The sequence below is a fragment of the Cataglyphis hispanica genome, chromosome 2 (assembly GCF_021464435.1).
Source record: "Cataglyphis hispanica isolate Lineage 1 chromosome 2, ULB_Chis1_1.0, whole genome shotgun sequence".
Taxonomy (NCBI): Eukaryota; Metazoa; Arthropoda; class Insecta; order Hymenoptera; family Formicidae; genus Cataglyphis; species Cataglyphis hispanica.
The window spans coordinates 422,912-445,009 of record NC_065955.1 but is presented as its reverse complement, the minus strand read 5'-3'; the positions used below and the strand labels follow the sequence as shown (position 1 = coordinate 445,009).

General features: G+C 37.2%; 3 protein-coding genes across 6 annotated transcripts; 1 reads left to right on the top strand and 2 right to left on the bottom strand.

Moving 5' to 3' along the window:
* Nucleotides 1-1,850: 1,850 nt before the first annotated feature.
* On the bottom strand, nucleotides 1,851-12,121 carry LOC126857420 (uncharacterized). Of its 3 annotated transcripts, none has more exons than XM_050606824.1 (11): nucleotides 11,445-12,121; nucleotides 9,936-10,033; nucleotides 9,320-9,466; nucleotides 9,101-9,220; nucleotides 8,760-8,910; nucleotides 8,409-8,538; nucleotides 7,888-8,041; nucleotides 7,245-7,433; nucleotides 7,052-7,171; nucleotides 2,980-6,956; nucleotides 1,851-1,996 (listed from the first exon to the last, which is right to left on the bottom strand). In XM_050606824.1, the coding sequence occupies exons 1-11, from the start codon at nucleotides 11,806-11,808 to the stop codon at nucleotides 1,984-1,986; spliced, it is 5,463 nt and encodes a 1,820-aa protein (XP_050462781.1). In that variant the 5' UTR covers nucleotides 11,809-12,121; the 3' UTR covers nucleotides 1,851-1,983. The 3 variants fall into 3 exon arrangements, with proteins under 3 accessions (XP_050462781.1, XP_050462788.1, XP_050462798.1); XM_050606831.1 differs by having other exon boundaries at nucleotides 1,851-1,993; XM_050606841.1 differs by lacking the exons at nucleotides 9,936-10,033; nucleotides 11,445-12,121 and adding an exon at nucleotides 9,779-9,817.
* A 216-nt stretch (nucleotides 12,122-12,337) lies between these two features.
* Nucleotides 12,338-14,078, top strand: LOC126857594 (tRNA selenocysteine 1-associated protein 1). Its single transcript, XM_050607215.1, has 5 exons — nucleotides 12,338-12,667; nucleotides 12,759-12,956; nucleotides 13,059-13,381; nucleotides 13,518-13,717; nucleotides 13,828-14,078. The coding sequence occupies exons 1-5, from the start codon at nucleotides 12,626-12,628 to the stop codon at nucleotides 13,950-13,952; spliced, it is 888 nt and encodes a 295-aa protein (XP_050463172.1). The 5' UTR covers nucleotides 12,338-12,625; the 3' UTR covers nucleotides 13,953-14,078.
* Nucleotides 14,079-14,194: 116 nt separating this feature from the next.
* Nucleotides 14,195-22,027, bottom strand: LOC126857456 (transcription factor TFIIIB component B'' homolog). Of its 2 annotated transcripts, XM_050606907.1 has the most exons (6): nucleotides 21,502-22,027; nucleotides 20,365-20,960; nucleotides 17,186-17,618; nucleotides 16,544-16,977; nucleotides 16,064-16,168; nucleotides 14,195-15,933 (listed from the first exon to the last, which is right to left on the bottom strand). In XM_050606907.1, exons 2-6 carry the CDS (start codon nucleotides 20,930-20,932, stop codon nucleotides 15,206-15,208), a joined length of 2,268 nt encoding a protein of 755 aa, XP_050462864.1. In that variant the 5' UTR covers nucleotides 20,933-20,960; nucleotides 21,502-22,027; the 3' UTR covers nucleotides 14,195-15,205. The 2 variants fall into 2 exon arrangements, with proteins under 2 accessions (XP_050462864.1, XP_050462873.1); XM_050606916.1 differs by lacking the exon at nucleotides 21,502-22,027 and having other exon boundaries at nucleotides 18,529-20,477.
* Between the last annotated feature and the right edge of the window lie 71 nt (nucleotides 22,028-22,098).

The window sequence follows — 22,098 nt, the reverse complement described above, 5'->3', positions numbered from 1 at the left end:
ATATTTTGTGATATAATATATAATCCAAATTACAATATATACAAACAAGCTTCTGAATTAATTAAAATAATCTATTTACACTTTTAAAACTCGACTAGCTATATCTCTTAATTTCCAATCTTAGATGCCGCTATATAATTCAATTGTACTGGCATATTTTTTTCGGCAGAGAAATAGACTTTATATTTCCCCTTCAAAAGTGACTTATATTACTGATTTTCATATTTTCTATGATACTATAAATATGCAAGGCATTCAGGAAGTTTTTCACAATTTTTCAATTAACAGTGATGTACATTTAAGTAATAATTCGATAAAATATTTCGTTTAAGGTATAATCGCCATGTATCTTTAGGTCAGTTCCTTAAACTATGTTCCACAAAATCTGGAAATATATAACTAATGATTCTCTACGTAGATTAGTACGTTAATTGCGACAAATATTTATTTTTTTATTATATCTACTTCACACTGTGTAATCCATCCAGCAAAAGTAAGATTTAATTGTAGAAAGTTACATTGAAAAAGTTTACACTATTTGTGTTTTATATACAAGGTGTCCGTGCCCAAGATGTCCTTTCAATAGGTTCCTATAATTTATAATGTATATACATTTACTTGACAAAAATTAATTAATTTTTAATGTCTCCATAATATTTATGTGAATGTATCGATGTTGAAACAATCACTATTGTCTTCAATTTAACATTTTCATGCATGTAATTGAAAGAACATTTTTTTCAATATAATCATAATGGAACACCTCTTTTGCTTGCCCTCGTGTTTTTTCAAACGAAAATCTTCATAGAGACTCAAGAGACGACAAAAAAAATTCTACAGTTTTTGACGTCCCGTTATTTGTAAGTTTAAGAAGCTCTGGTTTTTTCACATCGATCACGATGCCAGCACGTTACGTGTCGTGCGAGACGATGGTGCACATTAGTTTACAATTTTCTGATAGATCGACCGTCTTCGAGACTAGAATCGATCTATACATTATCTATACATTTTCATCTATCCATAATCTCCCTTCTCTACTTTTATTGATCCTCCTACCTCCATATCCCTCTTTCCTTTCTGACTATTCGCAAAATAAAAAAAAAAAGATCGACACAAAACTAGCTAGCACATAAGACACATTATTCGACATCTATTATAGTCAAAAATTAAGTTTACAATGCTCGCTTGTACACACACCTATATATACTTTTTCTACGCTAAAGCGCTCTAATTGCATACATTTTCTCTCCGACTGCTCTGATAGTTCCAAGGATCTGTTGAGTAGAGATTTGTAAAAACGCAGTTCTATCCAAGAAGGAAGATCTGGTATAATAAAGATCCAGAGATATTAAAATGCCACATAAATAAACTAAAGAATCAAAGACATATTATTAAGGATAATCTGATTGCAAAAATGCATGTTATCAAAGTTCTTTTGTGTAGATAAATACATTATTTTAAGGATTTCTAACAAAGATGATTTAAAAAAAAGTCATTTTTATATCAAACATCTGCCAAAATGAATCTTTCCAATTTATCAAAAATGTATGTATCTTTAAAAGTAAATTCTATGAAGACGAAGAGAACAAATTAGAAGTGACGAAAGTTTTGAAATTTTTTGACTCAAAAACATAAAAGAAGAATAAAATAGAGAATCAATCAAGAATTGATGGTATCAGAATCTCATGGAACCAGTAATTTATATAGAGCTACAGAGGATGCATGACATTAAGTATCTATGGAATCGATGGTCCTTGGAGCCAAATATGCGTCTGTTCTAGATATCTCCTGTAGAGAATAATTTCAAGCAGCATTCAGATCCTCCAATTGGCATAACGCCGATACTTTGGCTCGAGCTGCTTCATCATTTGTTCGAGTTTGTCAATTTCATCATCCTCGTCGTCATCGTACTCCATTGGCTCTATCTCCTTTGCTTCGCCGCTATTTTTTTGCTCCGCCTCAGTTTCATTCCCTTTCATTGCATTATTTCGGACTGCTAAAACAAAACATGGTCATGTTCAAGAAAAAAGTTATGCAAGAAAACTTTCGAAAAATATTAACAATTAATTACGTCAAATAATAATCAATATAAATTCGTTTATCCAACTTGATTATTTATTATAAAATTGCAATTTTAAAATCATAGTATCTGATATTGAAATGTATGCAATGAAAACACGATGAAAACATGCAAGAGATATAATAAGAAGAGAAAAACATGAAATGATATAAAGCTGATATAAAGGCTTTAAAAGACTATTTCTTCTTTGCCTTCATGTTTTGTTGTTAATAAGGCAGGGACGATACTGTTGTCGAAGGATAAGGACCAATTTAACAGGAAAATTACGAAAAAATTGCAAGATAAAAAGATACATTGAAAAGCTCCGTAAGGAAATCTTTCATAACGAAGATTTCCGTAGGTTTTTGTATCTCCATCCAAATAATCGATAAAAAGATTATATCTCTCATCGTTTCGCGCTTCATTTAAGTTGCGCAATGTAATTGCCAAGTATTCAAAACCTTTTTAATTTTTTTATTTTCAGATATCCCCAGCAATAGCACCAACACAAAAGCTGACGCCGATTTCATAAGTTGCGAGTAAATAGACGAGTAAGCAAGAAATCAAGAAAAATCGAAGCAGTGAAACATCCTTTTCCATACATTAACTCTTAGAATGCACGATCTTTCCCGATACGTGGCGTAGGAGTTTTCAAATTTAATTATTTAATATTTTTATTTTCGCACTCATTCTTTTGAAGAGATAATACACAAGTTTTATTTATTTTTATCAGCGTATCAAAATAATCGTCACATCTTCTCCGCTTAAGATTATATTGTAAACCAACGACTAGACTTGGTTCTGATAACATATGAGATTTAAAGTTTAATATAATCGCGCGCGTAACGCATTCTAAGATTCCTGCAAGAAGTTCCACAGAAGAAGCCCAGAGAAGAAAGCGCCCTATAAGGTGCACTCACCTGGTCCCATGCACGGCGGCGGGAGAGTGCGCGATCGATGCTGCCGGTCGAGTGATACCTTCATCGGCAACGGGTTGCATCGAGTTGACGACCGTGCACTTGATGCCGCTGAGATACGAGACACCATCGCCGTCGCCACTCGTATTATCGCTATCGACCAGTCGTGTTTCCCTCGCGAGAAAATCCGACGCAAATTCGCCGAATTCCTCCTCGTCTTCGTTATCGTCACGCGTTGGCGTCTTCGACGTCGTGACCATTTCCAGCGTGCTGATTCCGGTCGTAGCGGATTCCATCCTGATGCATATCGACGAACACTCCGACTCAATCCCCGAGTCCACGCTCTCCTGGAGACTGCTGCGTGGCGGTGGTGGCGGCGGTGGTGGCGGTGGTGGCGGCGGTGGTGGCGGCGGCGGCGGCGGTATCAGCGGCACCTTTGTCATTTCAACGACAGTATCATCGATTGCCAATGCAGTCTCTTCGATCCCGGAATCCTGACTATTCCTGTGCACGCTTCCGGGATTCTTGATGAGAAGCGTGCTGCTCGTTGGCACGGTGATATTCGAAGCAGGAAGCTCAAAGTATGACTCTGCCGTTTTATTCGGTGAGTTTCTGGACGCAGCGCCCTGAGGTGATAGCTCGTCCTCTATGGACGTGGAAACGTCGGTCATGCAAAAGATAAGCTCTTCCGCGTTGGACTTGTCCAGATTTGTCACGGACATCTCGTGTGGCGATGGAGTAATGAGAATGGTCGGATCGACCGTCCGCTTACTCTCCTCGTTCTCCGAATGATTCGCGCTCTCGGCAGCGTCCTGTAGGATAACTCGATGCTTGTCGGTGTTATTTAATATGAACAACTGTCGCTCTGGCGTCTTATGGCTGTCGTAAGGACTCGTCGTCTCCAATTCTCCGTGCGAATCTATCTTAATATTTATACTTGTACTTGTTGCACGGTCAACGGAATCGCGGTAAGCATTATCATCGTGGAGATCTTCCCCCTCCTCCTCCCTTCTCCTCATAAAATCGCACCGATGATCTCGGTGCATGTTACTGGTAACTTCCTCATTTAAGTAAACGCTCGCGTCCTTCGAAGACATTGACGACGTCGATGATAGCCCACTATTCTCCGACACAGATCTGATCATGTCGACATCGTCGTCCGTCGTATTCGACGCGATACTTACGCTATCTACGGCTTTCTTATTACCATATGCTATGTTAGAAATCGAAAAAAATCTACTATCACTAGTCTGATTAATACTGTCCGTTATATCACATGTCCTTATCATCGCGGTATTCGTTTCCTCAACCGCGTCATGTTGTAAACACTTCGTGTTATTACTCCCTAAAATTTTCAAATCATCGCGCCTTAAGCACTCGGCATCATCATTGCGCTCCGTGCGTTTCGAATCCTGCAACATATCGTCACGCTCTTCCTCGCCGATAAAATCCTCGAAACGTTTCGCATCGTTACACTCTATACATACATCGGCAATTTTACCTAATCCTAAAGTAGAATATCCGGCTATGTCTGTTAATCTTATATTTATACACGCGGTAGACTCACTCGCCGGCGATGATGGCAAGACCGCTGCTGCATTTGTTGCGACGTGACAGTCGCCTAATACTAAATTATTAGCGAAATCGTCCTTTGATTGCACACTTTCAGGTAACAGTCGATTACTAATTCTGTCAGACTCTGTCCACCGTAAGTCATCCGTATTACATGCATTCTCCTCCTCGTTAACATCGCGTGTGCCATCTCGCACACTCGCATAATTTTTTCCGTCTTTTCTCGCAATGTTATCTCGCAGCCTCTGATCTTCCGAATCGTCGTCCACAATCTCATCTCTCTCCTGTATTTCCTCGCTTTCTTCAAGTTTTTCATTAGCATTCCTGACTATATACTGTTTCTTTTTCTGATCCTCTAAATTTCTTTCATCGATTCTTATAGTTCGATTTTCCATCCAATCGAATAATTCATTCTCATCATTATTCGAAACTTGACTTTCTTCTTGATTGATAAAATCCTTATTGTCCCTGCTAATCTGATCGAATAACATTTGCTCGTTGTTCTTAAAAACCTGATTTTTCTCTTGATCAAACAAATTCTCATCTCTCCCAATAATCTGATTCTTCTCTTCACCGATTAAATCTTTTTCATCATCTTTCATGCTCTGAGTCTGTTTTTGATCAAATAAATTTTTCTCGCCACTCTTAATCATTTGATCTTGTTCCATCAAATTATTGCCATCGTCTCTCCTAAGTTGATTATTCTCTCGATCGAGCAAATTTCTGTTGTTATCGATCCTCGCAACTTCGATTTCTGTCGATTCTTCTAAATCCCTCTCCCTGATATCCGCATCCTGAGTTTTCACTTGATCAAAAATCTTGGTGTCGTGCTTGACGAGACTCGTCTGTGGCTCAAGCTTGAAAGAAGAAGCAAATATGCCGGTCAGATTCTGTAGCTGCGATATATTCATTCCCATCGATTTGTTTTTCAACGGAGATCCATGCTCTGAAGAACACGAACCATCGATCTTGGTTCTTTCCTTCAAGTACTGCTGCAGCTTATCGCCTAATGCCATCACACCGCTGACATTCTCTTGCAGAGAGCTTTTCGTATCCATGGTTACGCTCGAGGAATCTGAGAAGAACTGACCGGGATGCTGGAACAAGGATAGAAGCTTCTCTAGACTGGATTTATGCTTTTGCACTGATGTGCTCGGTTGTTCTCGTGAATGCGATTCTGTCGTGCGAGTCGATAACATTCCCTTACAAGTGGTATTCGTGGAAGATCTCGACATGCAGGTGGATAACTCTTCCGAAGTGACTCGGCTCGATTCCGAAGTGTTATCCGAGGACAATTTTATCGCGTTTGAGGTTTCATCCTCGACTACACTAATCGAAATTATATCTTCGTTTGGATATGCAGGTACTTGGAGTTCCTTTGTACTTGTGTACACGATACGACGATCTGCGATCGTCTCGGTATTCCTATCGTCTGTCGCGACGATCTCGAAATTCATCGTCGTAACGTTGCTTGAATTGCTTCCGTTTCCATCGCAGTTCATCTCGTTTTTTTCGGATTGCCACGTCCCAGTTACATAATTCTGGTCTAATTCTTCTTTAATCTCTTCTTTAATCTCCATCATCTTTTCACATTCACCCTTAGATGTCGCGCTAACGGTCTCATCCGTTTTAACTTGCTGTTCACTCGATGAAATCTTCATCTCTCCGTCGCAACGATCTTCGTTCGTGGTGACGTCTTCGCTCGAGGAGGATGCTTCTTTTGTTAACGGGACTACGTGAAACATATCGGACGCAGACGCAGTTGTGTTATCGTTAGCGTCCATCTTGTTGATAACGCTGTTGGAATCGTCCGAATCGGCCGCGTCGATTCTAACATTGAAGCCGATCGTGATCGAACTGCCGCTAGTGGAGGAGACAACCGATTTAGGCGACGAGCGACCAGCGCTCGCCGATTCGACGACTGACACGCGGAACCGTGACGAGCCGCCGCTCGACGCACCAGAAAAGAAATTTGGGGAAGAGCCAAGGGATGGCGGGGTGACGGGCGAGGTGGATGCCGAGGAATCGGTGGAGCGTAACGATGCCTCCGGCACCCGACAAACGACGAAACGATTCCGAGACGGACTGGGGACCGGACTAGCTACAGGTGAGGGAATCGGACTGGGAGCCGGAGATCGCAGACGGCCACCGCGTTTTGCCGGCTCCAGTGTGGCGCGCGTCGCTGGCTCGTCGGCGGTCAACGATGTCGCCGATCGACCGGACGGATTTGGCAGTGTCTGACAGGTGAGCGAGATCTTACGGGAGCTCGCGTTTAGTAGCCGACTCGGGTGCTGTGGACTCTCTGCATCTTCGGTTGTTTCTTCCAGCAAACGGCGCTCTTCCTCGTTTTGGTTGCAACGACCGCGAATCTCCGCCACCAATTCCATGTACTCATGCAAGAGACCATCCTTTGTTTAAAAAAGATAAGGAGAAAGAGAGATTAATTAAACAAACATAAAGTGAATTGTAGAACATATGTATATAAATATCTTACGAAACTCACTATTCTTATCCGAGGTTTGTCGTCCAAGTCGATCTGCGTTATGGTCTTGTTCATCTTCATTACATTCGCGAGAGCACGCATCCCGCGCATTTGTATGCTGTTATCTCGCAAATCTATTCTCTACAAAGTCAAAAGAGAGCATAGCATGAGTATTGAGTGTATATGGATTGATGGTATAACTCGGAGAGGTTACCTGCAAAATTTGATTCGTTTCCATGATCTCGGCAAGCGTGATTATTCCCTCGCACGTGAGTTCTGTCGATTGCATGCCCAATTGCAGGAGAACACGATTCTGCTTCAGTGATTCGTTAATAACTCTTAATGTCTCGTCCGTCAGCATATTCTGACCGATATTCAGAGTCTCCAATGTTTTCGATAATGCCTGAACATAATTATTGCGGGCGTAATAGGGCAGCAAACGCGTTAAGCTACAGCATACAAACAGCATACTTTTATTGCTTCATTTATTTTTCTCTTTTGATAATTTCAAATAATTTTAGATCTTTCTTCAATTGTCAAGCGTTGTACTTAAATCATTGTGATATTATTTCAATTCTCTATTATTTCCAATATTTCTCTATTTTAACATATGCACTAATAATATATATACACAAAAAATATGTAAAAAATAATCGATGCAATAAAATATAACAATAAAAATTTTAATAATTCGTGTTAAATAAAATTTACTTACAAGAAGTCGTGTACATTGAGTTACAGTTATTAACAATTTGTGTTTATAAAAATCACAAAAAAAAATTATCGCGATGATTATCGCCGACATTACGATTAAATAAAGATGATAAAAAACCGCAAGACATTCGTTTAATACATACTATAATCCTCGAGATGTAAGGCGACGAGTTCTTGGTTAGACGATTGTTCCACAATATCAGGATACTGAGTCCCTTGCCAGTTTTATCTTCGTTCACTTGATTGATTAGGCCCTCCAAAATATCCCGTACTCCGTCGTCCTGGACGTTATTATTACTAAAGAAAAAAACATTTCCAAAAGAAAGAGAATCTGTACTAATAACATCGTTACTCGCTTAAACCATGTCTCTCACAAATATAAAGCAAACACATCTACACGTAAAAGTATATTTAGTTATTGCGCACGATTTCTACTGCTTTTCGCAACAAATTTAAAAAATAGTTCGTAGAAAGAAATCTATCACATGGAACTAAAAGATACAAGAAAAAAGATTGACATACAAACACACACACACACACACACACACACACACACACACACACACACACACAAACAAACAAACATGGATATATTTTCACGTTTATCTTTCTAAAGAAAGCTGTAAGAGACAAATAATCGTTCTTATCGAGCAATTAATCGTACCTAATGTCGAGCAATTGCAAATGATTGTTGATCCTTAAGAGAGATCCAAGTTGTATAGCATCATATAGATCAAGTCCGTTATCGGCTAAATATAATTCCCGTATACCAGTATTCATTTTTAGGGCTGTAACTGTTACACAAAACACAGTTAATATTCATAAATATCATTGCAAAAAACTTTCCAACGTTTTATTAATTACGATAATGATTTGCTTCATTTCTTTTTTTTTTAATCTCAAAATAAATATAATTAAATAACGATTAATGTAATAAATTCAAATAATTATATATTTATAGAGATGCAACATAAAATTTTAAACTTAGAAAAATATTGTTACACGAAATAAATACCAAGTATGACGATTGCTCTGCCCGATAATCCACAGTTTTCCAATTTGAGAATTTGTAGATGGCAAGCTAATCGTAATGCACGGCTCAAAATATTCATATTTTGTTCATTAAACATTATGTCTCTTGCTTCGAGCTGCTCTAAACACTGAGTCTAAAAAAAAGTATCATTTACTCTTTTAGTATTTCACTTTAAATATAACAGCAATGACACTATTTGCTATATGTTATAGTAATTAATTGGAATACAGCCAAGTTAAAAATAAAGATAAAATTTGAAAACTAATTTTGACATACTGAGTCGTCGGAAAATTTTCGTTTAATAAATTGGATAGTATGCATACCTTCTTAATCATATGGGAGCACGCTTGCCAGCCGCGCGCTCCAATATCCGGATTTAATGAGATATTTAAGTGTTTTGCGGACTCGTAATATTCTAACATATCAAATAATATCACGGCACTCTATAATAAAAATTAATTACATCAATATAAATTATATATGCTTATATTAAAATATACTCAATAATACATGAAATAATTTATGTATCTTTGTAAAAATACCTCATCGTTCAAAGATGTTCCTTCTAGATCAATTTTATTAAATTGTACTCTCTTCAATATCTCCTCCAATGGCTCAGCATGATCCTGATCCAAGATTTCTCCTTTCAAATTCAGCTGCTCGCACCGATCTTGAGATATATCGAGATTCTATACAAAAATGAGAAAACATGTGTGCGTAAAAGTGAATTAAAGCTTTTCTTCCTGCGAAGCAGACTCAATGTCGAAATTCGGATAAAAATTGCAAAAACGCATTCTTCAAAGCAGCAGAGCTATATCCGTGCACTACAAAGGCACTGATAATCTATCTGGTGAGAAAGTTTTGCTAGATCGCTAGAGAATACCAGTACAAATAGCATGTACAAAATGCCATGATGAAAGAAAAATAAAAGAGATAAACTTCACGTTTTTATTTCAGCCAGTTTAGCGATTTTGGTTCAAGTAAATAAGCTCGATACACACTTCCATGTACTAGAACCAGTCCTTTTGCGAGATCATTACTTTGTTGCAACATGCTCACACCTGAATTTAATATCAGTTGTGATTTACGCCAGAGAAGAGACAGCATGATATAATAAAATTATATATAATTATAATGTGAAAAAGTAGATGGATTTACCTCTAGCTGAACTAAAACGTTTAGCAAGGGTTCGGTGTTGTGACGTGTGCAGGACTCCTTGTATGCGAAGATTAAGTCCTCGCGATTCACATTTTCAGCTGGGAACAATTATTAATACTTTTATTTCTTGATACACAAAAGTAGCACATAAATTATAATCACGGGCATGCCAATTTAAAAAAATCATATTTTTATTTAAAATGCAAAAACATTTTTGTTGAATTTATTACACTTACAGGAATAACAGAAAACACAGGGAAATTTTCAAAGGTATCTACAATTGCTCCATTATGCAATTTCTTCAGATTTTCTAGAGAGAGTAAATTATTTCACGTATATAAAATAACAAAATATAATATGCATAAAAAAGACAGAGAGAATATAAAATGAAAGAGAAGTAAGCAATGTGTAAAAGTAAACAATACAGTGTATGGTATATAATTATTTGTTTATTTATTTGACAAAAATCACATTACACCTTACACGCATTAATTACAATAAGAAAAGAGAATGATTGTTACAATTTTATTATATATTATTGTATTGATGGACTTTAACATTGCGTCAAACTTATAATTAGTACAAGATTCACATTGCGAAATCCTTGGGACAGAGTCTATAAAAAAACTTAATAGCACAGTAATGATGATACAACTGCACTAATGAATAATCAAATAAAAAAATTGTGCAAATGATTCAATTGCTTTGGATATTATAAGAATAATTCCATAGACAATTAATTATTATCCTGGTCATAATATGAGTAGAATGTTAAGATATTTATTTGACACAAAAAATTGTGCGCAGTTAAAAAATTAATTACAAATTTACGCTTATACATTATATTGTACATTACATTAGACATTTTTTTTATCTGATTCATGCAATGTCTAGCTGCATTTTTTAAAATTTACAATTTTGATCTCAAATTATAATTAATTTATATAAAATTTTACAGCAAGTAGCTACAACTCGCTCTGTTCTGAACAATATTAGATAATAATTTTACTTGAAATCTTGCATATATACAAAAATATCCTGCAACATTATAATAGCATAAGATTAATTATCTATATATATATATATATATATATATATATATATATATATATATATATATATTTGTACTAAATCAGAAACACCATAATAGATATATGTCAGTTCTATTGAAAAGTAATTCGCAAACAAAATTAAATTATGCTTCTCTCAGTACTGTACAAAGAGAAAGTACCAAGTGTTCTTTATAGATCCTTTACAACAAAACATCCACAAATTGATCACATCGACTTTTGTCAGCACTAATCCTGGTTAATTACTTATCTTCCTCTGTATCTGTGTCATAAAAGTCAACACAACAGATTGTCAATGCAGGATCATATCATTAAACCTAAGAATTAACGCACGATGCACTCCGAGATATACTCCAAAGGGGTATGGGTCGATAATGTTCAATGTGATAAAGAGCCAGGTAAAGGATCAAGATATATCGTGCGAAAGGACAATACTCACCGTGCCGCCATGGATTGGCGGGCTCCAAGTAGCCCGTCACCAGATGATTGTCGTTCGCAGGGAAGTTGACTCGTAACGGCAGAGCACCGGGCGGTCGCGTTGGCCATTTGTTGGTCCAAGCTAGAGCGCTCCGCAGCTGACGGCCGTCAACCCACACGTACGGCGACAGCGGTGGGCCACCGGTGCCGAAACGCGGCCTCCTACCTGTAGTGTACCTCGTCGTTGTCGACGGCGATGGTGGCGGCGGAGACAGCGGTGACGGCGGGGGCGTCGCCGTCCCGGTCGTTGCATCGCTCCCACTCGTCGAGGAGGTCGCGAGCGAATTCCCGCAGGTTCGCGTAACCGAGTCCGCTCCCTCGCTCATGCTTTCGGAGCTGCCTCTGACATATTTCGTTGTCGCACTCGTGTCAGAACTCGCAGCTTACGCACACGCAAGCGATCGCGCGACATACACACACATATAGACACAAGCGAGCGCGGGCGCGCTCACGCAATAGAGTCACGATACCCTACATACACTCGCATATGTACGCGCGTTCGCGACAACTTACTGTCCGCCCGGGCGCTCTACACGGGAGGCTCGTCACGACGTACGTCAACGCGCCTGTCTCGGCGATGTTACACGATCGCTGCGCGCATTACCGCGCCCGCCATCTTTGTTACCATCGGTCATCGAAGTAATCATTTAATAAGACAAGTGTAACATTGCGTATAATGGCGGTAGTGTAAAATAATATAGAACCAATGGAAATGTTTGCCATGTCATCGAAATATCGTTTCTGATTGGTCCAATGATCACGATTTGTTATAGAAGACGTCAAAATACTTTCACTTCCGGTTTCAGACGTTTCAAACGCATCATATCTAGATGTTCATGCATCATGACTATTGGATCCACTTGTCAACAGCATAACCTTTCGCTTTCTATATGCGGTCTCTCAGTTTGTTTATATACATTTCAATTTAATTTTTCTCGCACGGATTGATTATTTTGTCGGTTCTATTCATTCATCAAAGTGTCGTGATTATATATGTAAATTATATGGTGTGTTTAAGATCTCCGTACCAAAAACGTGTACAAAGAATCAAAATAGCACCTGGATTAAACGATATATATCATTCTAACATTTCTTACTCGGAAGAACAATTAATAAAAATTAATTGATCGAGAGTAAAATAAAATGTCAGGACCAATGGTGCTGTGTCAGCTGTGGATGGGTGGTGTGAGTAAATTATTTAACGGATTGTATCGCTTGACGCACGATTGATTGAAAATAAATACAAATGTGATTATTAATAATTATCTCATTTTAGCTGGAGCCCTATATGACAGAGAGCTTCATCATGAATGCGTTTCACAAGATGGGCGAACAGCCGCAGACGGTAAAGGTAATGCGGAATCGGTACACGGGCGAACCTGCAGGATACTGCTTTGTACATTTTCCAACTGACGAAATGGCGCTCGATGCCATGCACAAATTAAACGGCAAGGTGATACCCGGTTCAAATCCTGTAAGTATATTGTGATACAATTTATATATATATATATATATATATATATATATATATATATAATTGTTGATTGTTATTTTATTATTGCGTGATATTTTGCAGCCTGTACGATTTCGCTTAAATCATGCCAGCACTACGGGAAAACCTGCTGCTGAGAGAGAGTTTAGCATTTGGGTGGGTGATTTGTCCACTGATGTAGATGATTACTCTTTATATAGAGCATTCGCTGCAAAATATAATTCAATCAGAACAGCTAAAGTTATATTGGATAGCTCGGGATTCAGTAAAGGCTATGGCTTTGTTAGATTTGCGAATGAAGAAGAGCAGAAAAATAGCCTAATCACTATGAATGGTTACAGAGGACTTGGAACAAAATGTCTGAAAATTTGCAATGCTGTACCTAGACCTTGGAATAAAATATCTGGGTAAGTTATTATTATATTAGCAATACAAATAAATATATTTTAAGAAATAAATTTTATTCTTATATCAATCTAAAAAATATTTTTCTTTTTAATATTATGGTACAAATATAAGAAATATTTCTTGATCATTTTCTAGTTCAACACCGCCACAATCAACTTCTGAGTATCCAGCATCAAATATGAATTCAGAGGCATATAATTACTATGATACATCATCGTACTGGAACAGTTACAGTGCTTGGCAACAAGGCTATTATGAAAGCGAACCAACATCAGATGCCTATAATAATTATGTATCTGATCAAAAACCTGAAGAAGACGAATTAGAATTAATTGGTACATATACTATTTATTTCCTTATGATCAATTATGCCATTTCTTTAAAAAATCTCAATCTGAAATATTTTAATATACTTTAATATACTTTTATCTTTTTTGTTTTACAGAGCACTCAGTTCCCATTGACATTGACAAGGCGAATAGAGAAACAATTGAACAAGATTATAATTTATGGGATGCTTTGGAAAGTTCAAAATGGATTCCATGTGATACTATAGAACTATGTTATTAGTGATTAAAAATACTCTCTGAAAATCGTAAAAAGATATATCATATTTTATATATATAATGTGATATATATACTATATCACATTTAATACAGAAATATAAAAAATATATACTTCACTTCTTATTTCTTTAAAATATTTAGTTACAAAGTATATTTTATTGATTCTAAGAAAATATTGAAAATAATCAAAATATCTGCACTTTACATATCCAACAGGAATTTTTGATTGCAAAAATAAAATACAATTTCAATTGCTCAATATTTTATTTCTGATAGCTGCAATTTTTCTCTATAGCAATTTTATTCCTATAAAATGACTATCAATTATGATAGCCTTATATTATATAACTTATATAATGTAACTTTACATTATAAACATTGTCATGGCAGTATAATGGAAACACCATTGAGCTTTATTAGAATTGATGCTCAAAATGTTGGCTGAAAGAGATTATTCACAATAGCAGCAATAATTTATCTTTCTCAATATAGTTCAATAAATGTATACAATAATTTCCTATATATATCCTATATAAGTATAAAAGGAAATATATACTTACGAATTTTATATATAAGATTGCCTATATTATGAAGTCGTCGAGATCAAATTTTATCCTTACTACAAAGTTTTCTTTTAGCCCATATTCTTATTCTGATGATATAATATATTTTGCGAAATAAAAATGTATCGTCCTTATTCTCATTGATTTTCTTAATCCACTGTAATTATGTGACATATAAGTAGTGGAAAAACTATATTAAATAAAGTCACTTTACATACAGTTGATTCAGAAAATAGACGAGATACAAGTGAGAATTATATGAGAGAACTCGGACATGCTATTATTGTGTTACACACGTAATGCTGATAATATAATATACTCTACTATTGAATAATTTTATACATACAAAATAAAACTTTTTCTAATAAAAAAAAAATTAATATTACACAGGAATATGCATCCGTATATTGCGCAATTCTTATCACAATAAACAGTCTTCAATTTGTCGGAAGAAATAAATTTATCCCCAGATAGAAAACATTCTACATAATATATAACATAACAAGAAATCTTCGCTTATAAAAAAAAAAAAAACTACAGCATAAATAACAAAATTCGAAATCTTCTCTTGTACATCTTTTGCAGTCTTTTTATACTCTTCCAGTCTATATAAATTAATACTCAATGCCGACAAATCGAAGATATATAATGCTATCTAAAATTTAATTATACAGCTAAGTACAAATGCAAAGATCATTTTTCGGATTTTTTATCATTGTCAAGTTCAGTCAATTCATCAATTTCCGATTTAGTCGTTACAGAATCTGATAGATTCTGCTGATCCGCCGTAGATTCAGCGGCGTTAATATTATCAATGTTCGAGCTAACCATATAAACTTGCAGAATAGTGTTTCCAGGTTCCTCTGCAGACTCCTTCGATACAATCACCAAAGATCCCGGTTCCATTTGATTTATATTCGGTATTACATTCGTAATATTTTCAGGACACGATGTTTCCACGCTTTCGTCGTTCTTGATTGAAGTATTTATAACTTCTGTAACTTCCACATGTGACGATATCACATTCTCGTCACCAATTACTGACGATTCATTCTCGATACCACCGTCAGATATCGCATTAACATTAGGTATATTAAGTTTATTGACGTTGGGCGCTTGCAGCTTTTTCATTTTCTTCGGCTGTCTACCAGATCTAGTCGGTCGGACTCGATAAATCTCTGGAGAACTGTCCGAATCACTATTGAAATGGCTGTCATCATCAGAATTATCAGATTTATCATCCAATCGCCTCTTTCGTGCTTTGCTTCCCTTCCTCATTTGTTGATGTGCATCACTCACTTCGCTATTTATTTCAATGTCGATCTCGTCGCTTGTTGATATTGTGTCTTCAGCTTCTTCATTATTAACAGTGCTCTTTGGTAATTGTGGTTCACACTCCCCGATACTTTTTGCCACCAATCCTGTAATAGTTTATGTGAATAAATTTATTTTAAACATAATCCGTATTCAGATATAGTTTTCTCATTATTAATACATATCTTGTTTCATAAATATCACTTCAAAATGAAATTAGGATTATAATATACTCACGATGCTTGCGTCTTTTCATCGCTCTAGTTATATTTTGATCATTTTTCATTTTCTCTGATGTCTTTTTAGGTGTTTCTTTGATATTTTCTAGTTTTTGTAACAGTGCTAGAAACAAAATATCATTTCTGATTTATTTTCTTTAGTCAAAATAATAGTTTAAAATAAATTCTAAGAAACTGTGACCAATGTGTGTTACAACACACAGTAAAGAAATAAAATATATAAACAGAGCAAATTTGTCTAATTGTAAGTATTATTCCAAAGTGCAAAAAATTCTAATGAGAATATTCTAATTTAACTGTTCATTTTAAATTAATTATTATATCTGTAACAAAATTTTTTTTATTATAAGTAAATTATTACAAAACCACTATATTAACTCAATATTTTAATAATGTAGTGAAATTCAATATTATTAACTAAAATATAAGATGTATATGATGATAAAAAAATACTATAAGAAAGAAAAAGAAAACATACCTAACTGCTCTTCTAACATTTCAGTATCAAACTCTTGATGATATTTCAGAGCTTTTTCAATCAATTGGCGATTAACTCTTTCTTCTTTCTTGTATTTTTGTTTAATTTCTTGTCTAGTCCTATTTGGGAATAGAGTCTGCATCAATAGAAAATCAGTACCAACTACATTTAAGACTCTGTAAAATTTAAGCGTCTCCCATCTTGGCCACTCCTTTCTTCTCTTATGTTTCTTATAGAAACCACCATTATTGCAAATGCCTTCTTCAATAATAATATCACTTGACATTATTTCTCTAACTCTTTTTGCATCTTTCTGTTCTATCACGAGACTCTGTTCATCTATTATCAATTGACCATCAGGACCGACCTTGACTTGTGGTACAGGCATCGCCGGCGGATCATCCTCTTCTTCCTCTTCCGGTATTTCCATTGGTCTGGTCAAAAATGAAATTAAATTCACAAAGTATTAACATATAAATATGTTTATACATGCGTGCGTGTGTGTGTGTGTGTGTGTGTGTGTGTGTGTGTGTGTGTGTGTGTGTGTGTGCGTGTGCGTGCGTGCGTGCGTGCGTGCGTGCGTGCGTGGAAGGGGGATGGATTGTATACTGTATCATTATTATTTAATAATTATATACTTACTGTGCTGCAATTATTCTTTGTTCTTTGTTTGACTTCATAGGATTTGTTATGGGATTATAATATATAAAATCATACATTTTCATCTGACTTTTATCAGGCGTTTTATTTTCGTGTTTTAGTAAGAATTCTCTTCTCGCTTCGGCTAGCCTTCTCGCCGATTCTGAAACCTGCATGCGTCTCTTCTGCATCACTTTAATTCTTGGAGAGATATTTTGATTGTCAGTAGTAGTACTATCCTTGTTGCTTTGTACAGAACAACAAGAATCATTTCTTATGCGACTTGGCACAATGGATACTGTTCTCTTGCCGTGCTCATCTTCGGATTCACTCGCACTCGCACCGCTTCCCTGTATGCTGTTCTTTCTTATTCTGCCACCAGTGTCTAATCTTGGTACAGGTCTCATAAAACACAGACGATTTTTTGTAGGAGAAACTAAAAAAATATATATATATATATTTCAAAATGTATATACAAAATGTAACTGATACAAAAATTATAACATTATTGTCGGGCTGTATATGGGATTTTGGGACCGCGAGTTGTTCTTGAAATGGAAGTTTCTAGAAGCTTCCATTGTTCGCGCAAACAACTTTTAAAGAACATCCTTCATTTTTGGTCATATCGATGATCCAAAAAGTACCCCTCACTCAAAAACTGACATTCCGAAGCGCAATCTAAATCGAATCGAGCTTCAATCTTAGAGCGAGTTAGACATGTTACGAACAATATGAAATATTGAGAGATGTTTTCAGGCGATATAATTGCGGTGTAACTTCGCGATGAGAATAGAGGCGACAGTGGACCGCAAAGACGATCAAGATTATCAAATATTTTTGTAAAACAATCAAACATTGTGTGAGTGCATATTGAGTATGTGAGACTGAAAGTGAATGGTAACTTTATAAGCCACGCGCGCGATGCGAGGCAGCGTTTCTGCGACCGAGTGAAAACGCGCGGCATCAATAAACACCGTCGCCCTTCTCGAAGGATCTAAGACAAAATTGTGACAAACAAGTCACATAAAAACTGCCTACGAAAGTGAGCGAATTTGGGAACCTTCTGAATTCTTCGAGAAGGCGACGACCTTATAAAAGTAAGGCGACAACCGAGCTAGGCGCAGTAAAAACAATCGACGCGTACATGCTATCTAAGTGATCATAGAAATTCGGTTCCGTTCATAGAAATAATCGTATATTTCAGTGCCGTTGTGTGACTGCCGGAGTTATTCCGAGACAGACGATTTATCGCTGTTCATCCGCCGCGTGCGAATTACAGTCGTATGACACGGGCATTTAATACCATAAAAAGCTCGCTCGCACATTCACACAGAACTTTCGCGCACATTTGCTGGTCCTTCCAGCCGGATCTCGCTGTCCGGTGCCTGTGGGTGCAGTGAGTGCAGTGAGTGCAGTGCCTATGATTTTCGTCGGAGCTTCTTCGATCATCACATCATAAAAGACAAAGATGAGTAAAGACACGGACTCAACCGTACGAACGCAATTGGAGCTGTATGGGCGCATTGCACGCTCGTACGAGAACTTGCGGAAGTCGGGGTCCGCCAATATTTTTGTCGGGCTGGTGGAGGCACGACTCCAAGCCCTGGAAGCCAACTGGGCGAAATTCGAGTTCAACCACGATAAGCTCGAGAAGGACATGCTAGCGCTAACCGAGAAAGCGTATGTCACCCAGAAAGGCATGTTCCTGGATGCGCTCCGGCGTCTCAGATCCACAGAGAGAACCGAGGTTTCCGCTGCTGGCACACCAACATCACAGCCGCCGCGAACGACCTTGCCGAGGATACTTCCTCAGTTCTCCGAGTTGTATGAGGACTGGACGTCCTTCCGAGATCTCTTTCATTCCCTCATTGGAAAGAATGCCTCGGCTACCAATGTCGAGAAACTTCACTACCTCAAGGCGTGCCTGAAGGGAGAAGCGGAACTTCTCATCCGCAGTCTACCCACTACAGGGGAGAATTTTGATCGCGCTTGGAAGGCTCTCACGGACTTCTAAGAGAACAAGCGCCTACTCGTGCGATCGTACATCGCGAGGTTCCTGGCGATTCAACGGGTAAAAAGTGAGTCGAGCACAGATTTGCGCACTCTTTACCACGGCGTCTTGAGCACCGTCGGCTCCCTTGAAAGCATCGGTCGACCGATAACGAGCGGCGAGGACTTGTTTGTCCATCTCGTTGTCGATCTCATGGACACCCGATCCCGCCGAGAATGGGAGAATGCGATAGGTGACACGACGGATCCGCCGTCGTACGCGGAGTTGATTCGGTTTCTCGACCGACGGCTGCACACGGTTGAATCATTACAACCGTCCAAGCCAGAAGCAAATGCCGCGAAACCGGATGCGACTCCCGGACATTCGCCGCGAGTGATGTGCGGAAACCGGAAGGCAATCGCGACCGATGCTCCTTGTGTCACCAAGAACACTACATAATGTTCTGTGACGCGTACAAAGCGAAAACGGCATCGGAGCGACGGCAGCACGTAGAGAGACATCAGTTGTGCTTCAATTGTCTCAGGAAGCACAAAGTGAGTGATTGCCCGTCAAAGAAAACGTGCTCGATGTGCGATGCACGTCATCACTCGACGCTCCACGATGTGTGCGAGTCCATCGAAGTCGCCAGACTATCACTTTCTGCGAACCGAACTTCAAAAGCCACATCGGCGGTGCTTCTCGCGACGGCGCGCATTCGCGTTGCCGACAAGTTCAGCGTTCTTCACACCACTCGAGCCCTCATCGACCAGGGTTCCGAGGTGTCGATCATCGCCGAGTCACTGGTTCAGCGACTGCAACTGGGCGGGACTCCTGCCTCAACATCTATTATCAGCATTGGCGGTCAACCTACTGACGCACGGGGCCGAATCAAGGTCGAGCTCCGCCACTGCGGGCCATACTCGCGGGTGCGTTTGTCCGTCGGCCGTCTCATTTCCCGCTTGTCTTTTCGGAGCACGCTCGCTCGCACGTTCACACAGAACTTTCGCGCACAATAAGCCCTTTCAATTGGATCTACCTCACGAGATCTTCTACATCTCAAAACCTCCATCAGACACAACAGGCGATCGGAGAGGCGAGAACAATTATATTTTAATAGAAAAATCAAATTGTTACAAAATATTTTTTTAAGTGTTTTTCAATATAAATTTTTTAATCATTTTACAAAACTTACTTATATCTATTCTTGTCGATGGCACATCTGGCAATGGTGGAATATTTTTCTGAACTGATTGCTCAATAGGTTTTTCAGGCTTGTCATTTATCTTAATGTACAATTCTTGAGAATTCGGTTTTGTTTGAATACATAATTCTTGAGAAGCTGGTTTCACTTCAGCATATAATTCTTGAGAACTTGGTTCTACTTGAGGACATGGTTCTTGAATATCTGATTTTTTAACTGTGATTGGTCCTGGTTCTATAAAAGCTTTTTTTTGTTCGTTTCTGTTAATAATTTCTTCAGATACCTTTGCAGCATCTTTAACGATTTCCTGTTCTATTACATCAGTACCAGTATCTTTTTCTTTCTGTTTCTTTATTTCTGTAATATCTTTAATAGATTCTGGTGTATATTTCGGCTGAGCATTATCATTCGGCTGAGCATTATCATTTGGCTGAGATGCATCTTTCTTTTTTTGTTCTTTATCAGATAGATCACTTGTATCAACAAGAGCTACTGTATCTTGTATAGGATTCTTTCGAATTGGCACACTAGCCAAAGCTTTAATACGTGCTCGACGCATGTTTATTTTATAAAAGCTTTAATAGATTCTGTATAGGAAAAGTAAATATCAATAAATGAATAAGAATCAATTATAGCACAATATCTATTACACAAGTAGCAAACAAAAGGCAATTATACAAAAAGTATTGTATACTGATTAATAAAACAAAACTTTCTTTGTTCTAAAATAAATTTATAACTATTAATAAAAACTATAAAACTAAATATACCTATAATATAACTATAAAAAAACTATAATAAATAATATTATAATTATAAATAATAAAAATCATTAAAAATTCATGTGAAAATTATTATTCATCAACTTTCAAAGTTGAACAGATTAATATGGAAAAAATGGCAAGAATAAATGTGAGTTCTAAAGCATCAACAGCTGTAACAACGGTAGCATATCTCTATTTCGCGCTTCTTTTAAATATTATCATTAACGTGAATCTTTTATCATAATTTTCGCATTTAATTCAAATTCGTAGCTACACAAGATCGCAAACACAAGTGTTGAGACGCAAATACTATCACGCGTTCATTTTTAGGTTAGTTGGTTGGTTTGCCGTCATTATTACTCACAATTTGCTATTTCAATACAAACGAGATGTAAGTTCCTTGAGAATCAATGGACATCATCGTATTCTTTTTTACGATCTGCTGCTAAACATAGAAAGTAGCTTTGTAATTATTTGTACTCTCCTCGTTCTTAAAAACTCATGCAACTGAGTCGAACTATCGAACCGCACATTGCACATGCACATGACATGCACACGGTCATATATGTATATATGTAAAATACACACGGACGAATCGCATATACAATATGTACCATATATATATTCAGGCCCTTGCACAATGCGAAGCGATAGGCTATATCCAATGAGAATACTGCTTTTTCGAAAAAGTAGATTTCTCATTGGATACCATTTTGCAGGCGCTTAGTTTAAAATAAAATTAGATTAAGAAATAAAAATGCGTGAAGCATGTAAAATTTTAAATATATATTTAATAACATACAATAAAAACCTTAAATAAATTACAGGAATAAAATAACGTCTTTTGTGATCCACTTATATTTAAAATAACATTTAATAACATTTATTTTATTTAGATTATATCCTAAATATTATAATGAAGGATGCGTTCCGTTTCACACATTGAGCGCATAGATCGCCT

Excerpts from the sequence above, each read along its gene's own strand:
- LOC126857420 (XM_050606824.1), bottom strand. The coding sequence starts at position 11,808 with ATGAGCGAGGGAGCGGACTCGGTTACGCGAACCTGCGGGAATTCGCTC. Across the intron at positions 8,539-8,759 it reads CAGAGCAATCGTCATACTTG|TTACAGCCCTAAAAATGAAT; the intron begins GTATTTATTTCG and ends TTTGTGTAACAG. Across the intron at positions 8,042-8,408 it reads TTGCAATTGCTCGACATTAG|TAATAATAACGTCCAGGACG; the intron begins GTACGATTAATT and ends TTTTTTCTTTAG.
- LOC126857594 (XM_050607215.1), top strand. The coding sequence starts at position 12,626 with ATGTCAGGACCAATGGTGCTGTGTCAGCTGTGGATGGGTGGT. Across the intron at positions 12,957-13,058 it reads TGATACCCGGTTCAAATCCT|CCTGTACGATTTCGCTTAAA; the intron begins GTAAGTATATTG and ends GATATTTTGCAG. Across the intron at positions 13,718-13,827 it reads AGACGAATTAGAATTAATTG|AGCACTCAGTTCCCATTGAC; the intron begins GTACATATACTA and ends TTTGTTTTACAG.
- LOC126857456 (XM_050606907.1), bottom strand. The coding sequence starts at position 20,932 with ATGCGTCGAGCACGTATTAAAGCTTTGGCTAGTGTGCCAATTCGAAAG. Across the intron at positions 16,169-16,543 it reads AATGTTAGAAGAGCAGTTAG|CACTGTTACAAAAACTAGAA; the intron begins GTATGTTTTCTT and ends TTTTGTTTCTAG. Across the intron at positions 15,934-16,063 it reads GATGAAAAGACGCAAGCATC|GATTGGTGGCAAAAAGTATC; the intron begins GTGAGTATATTA and ends AAACTATTACAG.